The 14,449-nt window shown below is 38.6% G+C and overlaps 1 protein-coding gene across 5 annotated transcripts; it reads left to right on the top strand.

Annotated features, from left to right (window-relative positions):
• The first annotated feature begins 793 nt into the window (after window positions 1-793).
• On the top strand, window positions 794-14,424 carry zgc:113423 (uncharacterized protein LOC569178 homolog). Of its 5 annotated transcripts, none has more exons than XM_052105434.1 (11): window positions 794-962; window positions 1,766-1,902; window positions 3,572-3,643; window positions 3,753-3,827; window positions 4,025-4,129; window positions 4,726-5,086; window positions 9,535-9,738; window positions 11,672-11,793; window positions 12,071-12,272; window positions 12,716-12,919; window positions 14,033-14,421. In XM_052105434.1, exons 1-11 carry the CDS (start codon window positions 950-952, stop codon window positions 14,176-14,178), a joined length of 1,641 nt encoding a protein of 546 aa, XP_051961394.1. In that variant the 5' UTR covers window positions 794-949; the 3' UTR covers window positions 14,179-14,421. The 5 variants fall into 5 exon arrangements, with proteins under 5 accessions (XP_051961394.1, XP_051961395.1, XP_051961396.1 ...); XM_052105436.1 differs by lacking the exon at window positions 794-962 and adding an exon at window positions 3,155-3,268 and having other exon boundaries at window positions 1,776-1,902; window positions 3,734-3,827; window positions 14,033-14,424; XM_052105437.1 differs by lacking the exon at window positions 794-962 and adding an exon at window positions 3,155-3,268 and having other exon boundaries at window positions 1,776-1,902; window positions 14,033-14,420.
• The last annotated feature ends 25 nt before the right edge of the window (window positions 14,425-14,449 follow it).

The following is a 14,449-nucleotide window of genomic DNA, read 5'->3' as shown; positions in this document are numbered from 1 at the left end:
AAACCTTTAAGATGTTTTGTTGTATGCTCTGTGCATCTGGTTGGGACAAAAATTAAGTAGCTTAAATGTAGCAAGCTACTTTTGGTGTGTAGCTCGTACTGTAACTTGCTACTTTCTCTGAAGTGTAGCTTTTAGCTTAGTTTAACAATTTTTTCTGATGAGTAGCTGGTAGCTTAGCTTACACAACACTGCAAATAACATATATTATTGCTAATGCATATGCTTCAATTTATGTACTGGAAATAAAGCAAACCAAAAAATAGTTTAAAAAAGATTTCCTCATGGGGGCGCTTGGTGGCTCAGAAAGTCCAATCCTCCATTGAGATGCATTCAAACGTCAGGACGTTTTTTTGTTATTGAAGACATCTGTTCACTATGAAGTGTGTTCATTTAAATCTGTCATTTACAGTGACTGGTACATGTCATATACATGAAAATACGCCCCAGCAATATCTATAAAACGATTAAAAAAAAATGCATTCGTCAGTCAAAGCCGACGACTGGGATTTGTGCAGCCTGCCAGCGTTAAGAAAAGTAACAGATATCACTTGCAACTGTGTGGACAATATATTTAACGCCTGAAAATGAAACTGAGAACATTTAATTGCAAGTATTTTTTTTTTTTTTAAACGCAGTGAATAGGTAACACAGAACAGTCATTAGTCAAGCCTATCGTACCTGACAATGTCTGACACAGCTACACGCCGCTCATTGGTATGAAAAGCGTCAGGAACGCTTGAGAACTGAACGACACGCTCCGTTCAGACATGCGCAGCACGAATGAAAGCGCAAAGAACGGGCGTGGTTTGAGTCTAACCTAAATACCCCGAACGACGACAACAACTGAACCTAAATAAATCATTACAATAATATATATTTAAAGCTAAACTATAGGGTTCATTGTGTTTAACCGTATAACCCCAACGAGTAGGACAGCAGTGGACCGAGCATGTCTGTAAACGGTACAAGTGCCTCTCTTTATTATACCTATATCAAACGTTTAAAATGATACTTACTTAAAAGGAAGCATAAAATTATGTGTTTTTTGTTTTGTTTGTTTTGTTGTTATTGCATTATTATAATTTACTGGCTCTAAAAACACACAAACTATCATTTAATTCGATATGCATTGATTCATTACACCATTCCTCATTTGATGACAATGAACGTTCAAAAGCGAACGTTGTGCAAGGCTTGTGGTTATTTGCTGACAGAGGGAGTGTACGCTCATTTCGAGGTCAGGAACGCTTTGTAGTGGTCGTCTTCTGTCGTTAGTGTCTCTTCAAACGGACCTTAAACGCTTTGCCTGATCAATTTAATGACTTGACTCTGTTGTGTTCAATTGTATTCTATTCTTTTGATCATGGCTTTGGATAACAACTGGGGCAGTACCGTGGGACAGTGCAATCATAGTAATATCACGGTACTTATTATGTACCATGGTATTAACATAGAACTAAAGGCACTTCAAAGAAAAACATGCTTCCTCACGTCCAAAATTACACGGTGGCCTATTATCATGTTACATTTCTTCCATTTTGTCGCCCCCTAATACTTTAAAAACCAAACTATTGAATGATGACCATAAAACAGCTGTATTAGAGGCACTACAAGCATTATTCTAGTCTTTTCGATTCTGTTCTGTTCACTTTTGATCCAGGGGGAAAAAACTGGGACCATGTGGTAATTCAGTGGTACTGAATGTTGATGGTATTTGCACAGTATTCCAATATTAATATCCAATTTGCCTTATTTCCAATGGCAGTGAACAATGAGAGGAATATGATCTTGGGATGGTGCAGTTTGAAGGCCGAAGCAGAAGAGGGCAGTCCAGAGAGCATGAACGATCACAGCACAGCAGTGATGAGATCCAGAGGCACCAGTCCCCTCAGTGACAGTATGGTACTGTATCACACAGTACATTTTCATAGTTAGTGGACAGGAATACTACAGGGCTGTGTTTTATACATTTGTAATTAAAGAAATAATTTATATGCATTAAATTATGTAAATGTATGACTCAACGATGATGCTTGTTGGCCATTAGGCCAGTCACTGTTCCTGCAAAAAAATGAATATTGTTTTAGCATGCATGTATTTGTATGCGCCACAGTATGTACTTTATATGTGCCAAAAGTATGTATATGGTTCTCTACCCAAAATAATTATGCAGTTCATTGCATCTTTGTGGCAATTACACATTTGTTAGAAAACAATGACATATGATTTATATTACAAACTAATATACTTATAAACTACAAACTAACAGTATATTAAAAACTAAAATACTGATTAGCTTGTAATTTTCAAAGCTGCCTTACTGAAGTCTTTTTTTTTATAATTTTGACAAAAGTTTAAATCAACATATTATTCGCAATGACAATGTTCAATACATCCCAGAACACCAAATGCTATTAGGCATTCGGGGATCAATACAAGTTCAGCTCAATCTGCAGCATTTGTGGCATAATGTTGATTACCAAAAATAAATAAATAAATAAATATAATTTTGACTCGTCCCTCCTTTTCTTTAAAAACAAGGAAAAAATCGGGGTTATAGTTAGGCACATACAATGGAAGTGAATGCGTGCTAATCTTTAAATGTTAAAATACTCACCGTTTCAAAAGTACAGCCGCAAGAAATGAACAATATGCGTGTAAACATGATTTTAGTGTGATAAAATTACTTACTAACATTTTCCGTGTAAATTAATAGCCAATTTTACATCTTAATGATGTTGTAATTTCATAAACCCTGTCATCCTGCAAAAAACATTATTCAAACAACTTTACAGCTCAAATAATACACAACCCAGAATATTCCTTTAAGTATGCAAGGCATAAAAACACAAGCTTAACAAATAAAGAATGGACCGATTAGGGATTGGCCGATACTAATATCTGAATATATAGAACAACAATATTACTGATACTGATAATTTGGTGGTTTCTTTATTATGCTGCTTTATTTCAAATCATTGATAAGTAAACAACTTCAAAATAAATTTAAATCATAACTTTATTCTTGATGTCTCTACATGTTTTTCATGTTTCAGAGTATCCAGACTCAGTTATAAACAAAACACTGAAACAAAAAGCACATTATTAACATTCCTAATTCACAAAAACTGAATTCTTAATTGGCTTCTGTTAGGCTGACATTAAACTAAATTCTGCATGACGAAGGCTAATTGGTCTTTTTAGTCGAAGCACCCTCCACTTCAGTTTGAATGAACTCATCATATTCCTTGCAGTGTCAAGCATTAAGGTGAGTATTAAAATTAGTTTTAACAGAATTTTTACTTTGTGAAATTCAAAGCTTACACTGTGCAGCAGGCCTACCTTATTGATGAGCCCTATTTATGAATTAAATATAATTTGATATAGATTTATTTTATATACCTTCATTAATTAATACAATGTAAATATGCAGTATATTAAATTATTTATTTATAAACTGCTACCATTGGATACTGGAATGTTTTCAATTTACAGTAAAAAAGCCATTTTAGTCCTTAGTGTGTATAATATGTGGGGTTGAATTATACTTACATCCTCTCATTTCTGCTAGATGTCCGAAGAGGCAGGTGATGAAGTTCTTATTAATGACATCACACATGAAATACCATGTGATTCAAATGAGGTGAAGACTCTTCAAAAGTATTATTCATCCCTTCACTTCATGTTATTTTACATTTTTTTGTCATCTTGTAAGTTAATTTTCTTTCTAAAGCCTGTTGGTGTGCATGCAGGAGAATGCCCTTACAACTGATATGTATGGAGCCGATCTGCAGAGAACTCTAGGAGAGATTCTTGCATACTGTCAGGTATTGATATGGCAATTTTGAAATTCTTTGCTTTTGTTTTTTATTATTATTAAGAATCCTATATGATATTTCTAATAGGACAGTATTAATGTACAAACAGCGTAAACAGACAGTAATTGTTTTTCATTTTAGTCTCTACAATTTACTTCACCACATCTACTGCAGTACTGAAAATACAATCCGGTGCCTTTGTGCAGGTTACATATGGAGCCATTTTGAAACTTGATGAAAAGTTTGAGATACTGCAGGCTAAAGTAGCATGCATTCAGACCCTTCATCAGAATACAGCCCACATCTCTCAGGTAAAAACAACACACTTTCAACATCCAAGATAGAGTCGTATGGATGACATTTATGCCGACTGTCTGTGATTTTTGAAGCTTCAAAAATCAGATCACCTTCAACCTGTGCAGCTGAGCTGAGATATTTTTCTTCAAATATGTTCTGCTAAAGAAAGTCATTCACATCTGGGATGGCATGAGGATGAGTAAATAATAATAATAATTTTCATTTTTGCATGAACTATCCCTTTAAGTTAGTATTACCAAATGGATAGTTCCAACTCCAAAATTCTGACTTGACGAATCATATTTTAATAAAATAAGAGATATACTCACACTTGTGAATGCACTGAATTTTTGCATTACGCCATGTTACTTTGTTGTTCTCAAATGAACATAAAAGTCAATGCTAATAAAAGCATTCTGCCCATTGCTTGCCAAGCAGATATACAGTATCTAATGTGTTAAAAACTGTACGGCAGAATCCCGTTGACACATTTATAAAAGTACACAGTATGTACTGTTATACCACTCAACCATAATCATTGATCTTAAATTTGACTCGTCTTTAGTCCTTCCTGCAAATAATCTTCTTCACTTTCTCCATCTTGCATTAGAGGACGCGCGTGTCATCCAGCTACACAGACAACTTCCAGCCAAAGACCGAAGCCTCGCTAACCCCTGATGCTGCCTCCATGCCTCACCTGGTTCATAGTTCCTCTTCCTCTCCGCTTTCTTCTGTGGAGAGCAGGAAACCTCCTACACTATCTCCTGGACCAGAGGTCCCCAGCCCTCCGCGGCTTGTTATCCAGAACCAGTGCCACAGCTCGGCAAAGGCCACAGCAACATCCCACAATTCAACACAAGGAGCGTCTTTCAGCATAAATAAAATTAAACTGATGCAGCAACTGAAGGAGCGAGTAAAGATTCAAGCTCAAACAAGCAGCTCAGCTTCAAGTGCAGATCCTGCAAACATAAGTAAGGCTCAGGTCCTTTTTAAAAAGTTTGCTTAAGATGTTCTTTTTCAGCTCTTAGATGCTGAGTGTTTGTAGTTAAATAAACCAAACCCTAATATCTCACCCTTGAATGGTGTTCCAGCTTGGTTTTTATCAACAGATTTGAAAACACTGGCTTAATTTTTCATGAGGATTTTTTTTCAGAAAATCCTTAGATTGTACCGAGCTTCTTAGAGGAAAGTTTAAGTAGAAGTCCGTGACGAACTCATGGAGGGCACCTTTTGCTGCCTGAAACTGACTTCCAGGTTCGTCTGCTCACACTACTTTGGACAGCAGGGTGGCCCATTAGTACACGGAGTTCCCTCAGGTGGATAAGGCAGTCACGGTGCACCTGTGCCCGCAAAACAGTGCCACCTGGCGGGATCATCTGGCACTCCCCTCCAGGGCCTGTAGGACTACGTTATCTCTGGTGACCAAAGCCTACAGTTCTCCTCTGCCCTGCATGCCATGGCCCTCCTGCAAGTACACCAAGCCAAGGCACTTAAAGATTTGCACATGGGTAGTCCTGATCCCGATGTGCTGCAGGAGCTTTGTCCTGCTGGGCCTTCTGAGAGTCCCGTTTGAGACCCTAGAGTTATTCGAGTTAAAGGCCGTCTCATTAAAGACTGCCCTCCAGACTGCTCACTTCTATCAAGAGGGTCGGGGACCCGCAAGCGTTCTCTGTCAGCGAAACGTGCCTGGAGTTCGGTCTGGAAGACTCTCACGTGATCCTGAGACCCTGACCGGGCTTTGTCCCCAAGGTTCCCATGACCCCTTTTATGGATCATGTGGTGAGTCTGTAAGCGCTGCCTCGGGAGAAGGCAGACCCAGCCTTATCGTTGCTGTGTCTGGTGCATGCTTTGCACATCTACTTGGATCACACACAGAGCTTTAGACGCTCTGAGGAACTCTTTGTCTACTTTGTTGAACTGCGGAAAGGGAACGCTGTCTCCAAACAGAGGCTTGCCCACTGGATCATGGATGCCATCGCATTGGCCTACCAGACCCAGGCCATGCCCACCCCCTTGCGGGTTCGAGCTCACTCTACTAGGAGTGTGGCATCCTCGTGGGAACTGGCCAATGGCACCTCTCTTGCAGACATATGCAGAGCAGCGGGCTGGGCAACACCCAATACTTCACAAGATTTTACAATCTCCAGGTTGAGCCCGTTTCGTCCCGGGTTCTTTCAGGTACAAACAGGTAGAGTTTGGTAATACGGAACAGCTGGCCGGGCGGATCACTTGCGTATAGCGGCTTTCCCCTCCCCTGAGAGGAAAATATGCGCTTTTTTCCCCCCAGTCGAGTTCACGAATTCGTGGACCCTGGATGCCCTTCCTCCCTAGCCCTGTGGCTCGCGAATTCACTACGGGTACTACTATGCCCTGTACTGGGATAGGTGCTCAACAGGTGGCGATTACTCCGGTTACCCCCTGTGATGTATTTTTCGCGCTACGGTCTCCCTGTCGGCAGACTTGCATCTCCCTTGGGCAGAGCTCTCTCTGCCCCCGGTCACTGTATTTGTAGAGCTCCTCCCCCCTTTGTGGTAGGACCTACCACTGCACCTCTTCCAATGTGCGGCTGTTGAGCCCATGTGTCATTTTGCCACATGTTGACCTCCCCTTTTGTGCAGGATGTGGTCTCTGCGGGGTCTTTTCCCCCTGAAAGAATAGGAAAAGAAAAGAACACCTTCCCCGATGTGAATAATAGCAGTAGTTGGCCCCAGCTGAATCAAATTATCTGTTGAGAGAAAACAGAGAGAGAGAAAAGGCCTGCTCCCATGTTAGTTACGTTGCTTCCCCCCTCAGGGATGTGGGGAACTACATGATGTCTTTTGGGGCATTGGGCAAGGTTATGTGCAGTCTTATGCACCTGCTATTACGCACACTGCAACTAGCTTGCACCTGCATCGGCAGTTCACGTAACAAGGTTCAGCTGTTGTTGTGTTTTTCTATAGGGACCCCTAGTGTCACTACATCGACACAACATCGAGTGAGTGACAGAAGGGGAACGTCTCTGTTACTGTTGTAACCTCTGTTTCCTGATGGAGGGAACGAGATGTGTCCCTCTTGCCACAATGCTGTACTAGACACTGAAATGGCCGGGACCTTGTCTCGGCTCCTCAACACAATACCTGAATGAGAGTGGGCATTCCTTCTCCTTTTATACCCATACAGTGTATCCATAAAGTATTCAGAGCGCTTCACTTTTTCCACATTTTGTTATGTTACAGCCTTATTCCAAAATGGAATAAATTCATTATTTTGCTCAAAATTCTAAAATCAATACCCCATAATAACAACGTAAAAGAAGTTTGTTTGGAATCTTTGCAAATTTATTAAAAATAAAAACCGAAAAAAAAAATAACATGTACATAAGTATTCACAGCCTTTGCCACGACACTCAAAATTAAGCTCAGGTGCATCCTGTTTCCACTGATAATCCTTGAGATGTTTCTTCAACTTGATTGGAGTCCACCTGTGGTAAATTCAGTTGATTGGACATGATTTGGAAATGCACACACCTGTCTATATTAGGTCCCACTGTTAACAGTGCATGTCAGAGCACAAACCAAGCCATGAAGTCCAAGGAATTGTCTGTAGACCTCCGAGACAGGATTGTATCGAGGCACCGATCTGGGGAAGGGTACAGAAAAATTTCTGCGGCATTGAAGGTGCCAATGAGCACAGTGTCCTCCATCCATAAATGAAAGCAATTTGGAACCACCAGGACTCTTCCTAGAGCTGGCCGCCCGGCCAAACTGAGCGATCAGGGGAGAAAGGCCTTAGTCAGGGAGGTGACCAAGAACCTGATGGTCGAGCTCCAGCATATCTCTGTGGAGAAGAGAGAACCTTCCAGAAGAACAACCATCTCTACCATACAGGCCTGATTGGTGGAGTGCGGCAGAGTGGCCAGACGGAAGCCAATCCTCAGTAAAAGGCACATGACAGCCCACCTGGAGTTTGCCAAAAGGCACCTGAAGGACTCTCAGACCATGAGAAACAAAAGATTGAACTCTTTGGCAAGCGTCATGTCTGGAGGAAACCAGACACCGCCCATCACCTGGCTTAATACCATCCCTACAGTGAAGCATGGTGGTGGCAGCATCATGCTGTGGGGATGTTTTTCAGCAGCAGGAACTGGGAGACTAGTCAGGGTCGAGGGAAAGATGAATGCAGCAATGTACAGAGACATCCGTGATGAAAACCTGCTCCAGAGCGCTCTGGACCTCAGACTGGGGAAAAGATTCATCTTCCAACAGGACAACAACCCTAACAACCCTAAGTACATAGCCAAGATAACAAAGGAGTGGCTACGGGACAACTCTGTGAATGTCCTTGAGTGGCCCAGCCAGAGCCCAGACTTGAACCCGATTGAACATCTTTGGAGAGATCTGAAAATGGCTGTGCACCGACGCTCCCCATCCAACCTGTTGGAGCTTGAGAGGTCCTACAAAGAAAAATCGGAGAAACTGCCCAAAAATAAGTGTGCCAAGCTTGTAGCATTATACACTAAATGGTTGAGGCTGTAATTGGTGCCAAAGGTGCTTCAACAAAGTATTGAGCAAAGGCTGTGAATACATGTGATTTTTTTTTTTTCTTTTTTTTTTTTAATACATTTGCAAAGATTTCAAACACTCTTCTTTCACATTGTCATTATGGGGTATTGTTTGCAGAATTTTGAGGAAAATAATTAATTTAATCCATTTTGGAATAAGGCTGTAACATAACAAAATGTGGAAAAAGCGAAGCGCTGTGAATACTTTCCGGATGCACTGTATGTCCGGGGGAGTGGCATGCAAATTCCACTCGTCAATTCTCATTGGCCTTTTCTAAAAGATTGAGGTGTTTGGGGCTCTCAAGAGCGACCCCTAGTGTCACTACATTGACACAACGTCTAGTACCCCCATCAGGGAATGGAGGTTACGACTGTAACCGAGACATCGTTATGTAATGCAAACGTTAAAATGCATCGCCTGAAGTCATTCTCTATTGTAAGTGTTGTCATGTAATAAGATAGCATTGTAATCTGCCGTTTATCTCTTGATTTGTGTGAAAGTGAAAAAAAGTTGTCGTAGTGCCTCTAGTGTTCATTTCACCAAGAAATTGCCTCAATACTTGCCAAAAAGCATTTAGCAAAATGGAAGTCAAGTAATGTGATTCTATTGGACCAGCTTAAGCTTGGTCATGCAAAATGACTAACATGAAAAGTGGACCTCAGTGGGAAAAAAAATCTAAAAATAAGAAATAAAAAAAAAACAATTGAATGAATTTGTATCTTTTTTTTTATCTTTTACATTTTATATTTAAATAAAGAAGCTACAATTAATTTAGAATCAGTGAATTGAAGGATTTCATGCCAGGACAATGATGCCATGCAGCAATCTGAATCCCTCTATTATACTGTCACTTGTGTCTGTTTCTAACCTTGTAGGGTGTCTGGGTAACTCTGAGAGGAAGGTCTTCCTTTCAAATTGTGTGCTGCAGAGGGCAGGTAAAATGGCACGACCCAGTGCAGCAGTGCGGTACCTTTTACGGAACATCTTCACAACGGAGGAACTTTCTCAAAGCAGCACCACTGGAAACCCTGTCAGATGTCTAAAGAGACTCGACCCAAACAAGATCAATGCCATCAGAGGTGAGCTGGATGTAATGGAGCCATATTTGATAAATTACTGTTTTATATGCACTGGAATATTCTGATATGAATCAGAAAATGGTCACATTCGATTACGTAAGCAACATTAACCTGTTTGCCATAATGCTGTAACACATTAACACTACTGCCATGACCATTTAAACCAGATGCTAGAAATCTGAATAAGAAAAATAAGCTTATTATCAGAATTTTCAGTCATGTAAACACCTTTTTGTGAAAATCCAATGTAACTGAACAAATTAATATTTGCTCATGTTTAAATACAGTTAAAGTGATTTTTCACCCAAAAATGAAAATTCTCCCATCATTTACTCACCCTCATGCCATTCCAGATGTGTATGACTTTCTTTCATCAGCAGAATAAACATGAAGATTTTTAGAAGAATCTCTCACCTCTGCTGGTCCTCACACAACTGCAATCTGGTGGCCAGAGTTCAGAAGGTCCAAAAATGACATAAAGGAGGTATAAAAATAACCCATTTTATCTTCTGAAGCAATGAACGAGTTCAAGAATGATAAGTGTGGGTGAGAAACATATCAATATTTAAGTAATTTTGTTTCTATCAATCTCCACCTTTGACCAGCCCTAACCAGTAGGTGGCTGAATGTGAAAGTTACTTCATCACCAGTACGTGGAAGAGAAAGTGTAGATTTAAAGTTATAAAAGGACTATTTCTCAGGACACCTATCATATTGCTTTAGAAGATATGGATTTAACCACTGGAGTCTTATAGGATTTCTTTTATACTGCCTTTTCTGGTCACCATTCACTTGCATTTAGGGCCTACAGAGCTGAAATACTATTTAAAAAATCTTAATTTGTGCTCTGCTGAAGAAAGTAAGTCACACACATCTGGAATTTTAAATGAGAATTTTCCTTTTTTGGGTGAACTAACCCTTTAAATGTAGGGTGATATTACATATAGTTGTCAATGTCATACAGTTGTCAAAGTCAAGAAATTGAAGAAACTCATTTTGAAGCAAGGAGAACTTTTTTTACTAACAATTTACGAACAATAAAAGAAATGTCATGAACAACATTTAGCATTTTTCAATTGTGTGTTATTGTTAAAGACATGAATGAGAATGAATTCTTTTTTTAATTAGTTTATTTATACGGCCCAAATTGACTAAATATTATAAAAGGCAAAAGGGATTAGCATGAAAAGTATGTGCAAGTCCTAGGTTGTTTGGAATTTGGCTATTATGTATACAGGAATAATGCAATAGTGCAGAATGAAGGCTTACGAATTGGAATGTGGATCGTAATTTGTAGAGCATGTTAATCTCTTTTCCAGAAAAAAGGCTTAACCAGAATATGGGTCGTAATATGCTTATGTGTACAGGAATATCCCAATAGCTGCAGGGCATATAATCTCTTTTCCAAAAAAAAGGCTTAATCAGAATATGGATTGTAATATGCAGATTATGAAAACAGGCATATTCCAATTGCTGCAGAGCATGTAAATCGATTTATCAAAAAAACAAACAAAAAAAAGGCTTGACCAGAATGGGGATTGTAATATGCCGATTATGTGTACATGAATATTGTATATCTCTTTTCCAGAATAAGGGTTTAACCAGAATATGGATTGTGAAATGCCGATTATGAAAACAGAAATTTTCCAATTGCCACAGAGCATGTAATACAACTTTCCAGCATAAAGGCTTATGAACCAGAATGTGGATCATAATATACTGATTATGTGCACAGGAATATTCCAATAGCTGTGGAGCATGTAAATCTCTTTTCTAGAAAAAAGTCTCAACCACAATGTGGATCATAATCTCAAACTTATTCAGCAACTGATATAGAATCCACTTTTTGCAAATTTATCTTGTTTTATATCAAATTGTCATGCGTTTTTATCTTCTGCAAGTTAACATTTTTAACAATAATGGATTTCTACAGAGTGGGCAGTAAAGAAGTACCCAAAATTTGACCTTCGTGAGAAAGGCAAAGACTGGAAAGTTTGTCTGTCTGTGATGAACTCAACGTCCCGCTACTTTCGGTTCATGGACAAGACAAGGATGGTGAGACTGAAAGAAAGTCTTCTCTAACAACAGCAATGCATACATGCTCACAGGGGAGTCAAATTCTGGCAACTGTGCAACTTCCAAACTACGTTTTTGTTGTGCATTTGTTAGGTACCCCATCTATTTTCTACTTTGTTATCGTTGTCTTACTACCTAGAGAATCAATAAAACAAAATGCTTCATCATCTTTACTTTTAATAAAAATGTTTAAGGAGCAAAAATGTTCATTACAAAGTAGTTTATTGTTGATTAGATGTTTTGATCTCTTTCACAGCTAAAAATGAAGGACAAAGAACAAGTTCCATCAGAAGCAGCAACTACAACAGTTACATGTGAACCCACCGCTGAGATTGATGTCGAACTGTCTGACAGTGACAGTGACCAGAAACAACAGGAAACACTCAAGAGCAGGATGAAAACAGTTTCAGACTGTAACATGCCCACCAATTCTAAATTGACTAACAGTATTCCCACAGGTGAGACACCCACTCTTATAACCTTAAAAAGGAATGTTCCGGGTTCCATACAAGTTTAGTTGACACCATTCAATTGACACCATTCGTGGCATAGTTTTGATTGCCACAGAAAATATTTTACTACATGTCCTTCAGGAAGAAAAAATACAAACAACAACAGTACAATGAGTGTAAACAGGGCCAGTGTCGAAGGGGTTAAAGACCAGGACCTGAAAGCTTTAAAGGAATTGTTCACCCAAAAATTAAAATTCTCTCATCAATTACTTACCCGCATGCCATCCCAGATGTGTATAACTTTTCATTCTGCAGAACATATATAAAGATTTTTAGAAGAATATTTCAATGCAAGTGAATGGTGATCAGAACTTTGAAGGGCCAAAATCACAAAGGCAGCATAAACCCAGAACAATCTTTAATGTATGTATTTTTTAACTGTTCTTCAGTTCATCTCGGCCCTCCTCATCGAGATGTGAAGGTTCCTGAGTTTGCCTTGTCTGCAGCACATCTGAGAACACGTCCTGAGCTCATAGCTCGATATCTCATCAAATTCCTCTTCCCAGAGGATGTGCTGCTACGCAGTAATGTTTACGGTGGTGCACGGCACGGGATTCAGCCCCTTGACCGCAACAGAATATCTGCACTACGAGGTGAGCAGTCAAAAAAAAAATTTATTGCACATTTTGTCTGCCAGTATGCCAGCCACTGGCAAAGGTGACATTTGTATTCACTTTCTATTGAAATCACAAAATATAATGAAAAATTCCATTAACATAATATTTATGTGCACTATGTTTTTATGTACTTAGAGCATATAGATTATATTCTAGAGCAGTGTTTCTCAATCCATTCCAGAGGACCATTAAGACTACAAATTTGGGAAGTCTCCTGTAACACACTTGATTCAACTGACAAGATAATTAGTAGATTGCTCTATGATCTCAATTGGGTGTCAAATAAGGGAGCCATCAAAAATGTGAAGTGTACCAGGAAACGATTGAGAAACAATGTTAATCAAGTCTACTTTGCAAAAGTGGAAAGAAAACACACACAAACAAAAAAAATCCCAGATTTCAGAGGCCTATTCAGTTTTTTTTTTTTTTTTTTTAAGTGAACGATTTAAGCAATATTCTCAACCAATTATCACACTTTTCTACTCCGTTATTGGTTCTTAAATATCAGGTGCCGATAAATGGCATTAATTGTTGGGTTTCTAAAGAATAGCACCCAATAACACCATTACACCACTGTGCATTTAACAAGAAACAACTGTGATCACAGGTAAAGTAACTTAAGTTATTGTTTGCATTAATTACTCAAACTTTAACATAACAGTAATTAGAAACAAGTTATACACAAGACAATTTTACATATGTGACCATTTAGTTTGCAAAACAAATTTGCAAATATATAAATGGCATAAAGGTATGAATTTATTAGTAATGCATATTATGCTTTTATTGTGACTGATTGTCTGATTAAAATTAGTTCAGCAAAAATGTCAGCAAATCAGACATTTAAAAAAATAATCAGTATTGGTCACAAAAAAAATAAAAAATTATCGGTTGATTAATTGCAAAAACGCTCTACACTGGGTGAGATTTCAAGCATTTCAGAATTGTTAACCGAACCAAACGTCATAAAAGTTCATTCAGTTCTAGTATTAAAAATAATTGAAATGGTTGTGAGAAAAAAAAAAAAAAAAAAACTTATTCACTGTTCCCAACACCATTCATATCACGTTCATCTCTTCTCTGCTTTAGAGCACCTGTTGGAGCGTTTTCCCTGGATGAGTCTGGAAGAAGGTGGATGTGACTGGAAAATTTGCGTAGAAGCCATAAACAGCACAATCCGCAAGTTTCGATATGAGCACAAGATGCGCATAAAGAAAGAGAAATGCCAGCGCTGAGACTGCTTAACTAAAAACAATCCTCAATTATAGATTCATTTTGGAATGCTGGAATTAGGACTAACTTTTGTTGAGAAATGCTGTCATAGCTGGTACTGGTAATTTTATGTTTTTCTAAAATACAGGACTGATATTTGTTCAATTGTTATTTGTAGTGGTTTTTATGTATTATTTATGAATTGTTAAAATATGAATTATTTTCAACCAAGAATTAACTGCAAAAATCACTTTTATTTGGCAAAATAAACATTCACAAAAATATATATTTATT

Source organism: Xyrauchen texanus, chromosome 35, assembly GCF_025860055.1.
Source record: "Xyrauchen texanus isolate HMW12.3.18 chromosome 35, RBS_HiC_50CHRs, whole genome shotgun sequence".
In the NCBI taxonomy this organism is placed as follows: domain Eukaryota; kingdom Metazoa; phylum Chordata; class Actinopteri; order Cypriniformes; family Catostomidae; genus Xyrauchen; species Xyrauchen texanus.
This window is presented reverse-complemented; position numbering and strand designations above follow the sequence as displayed.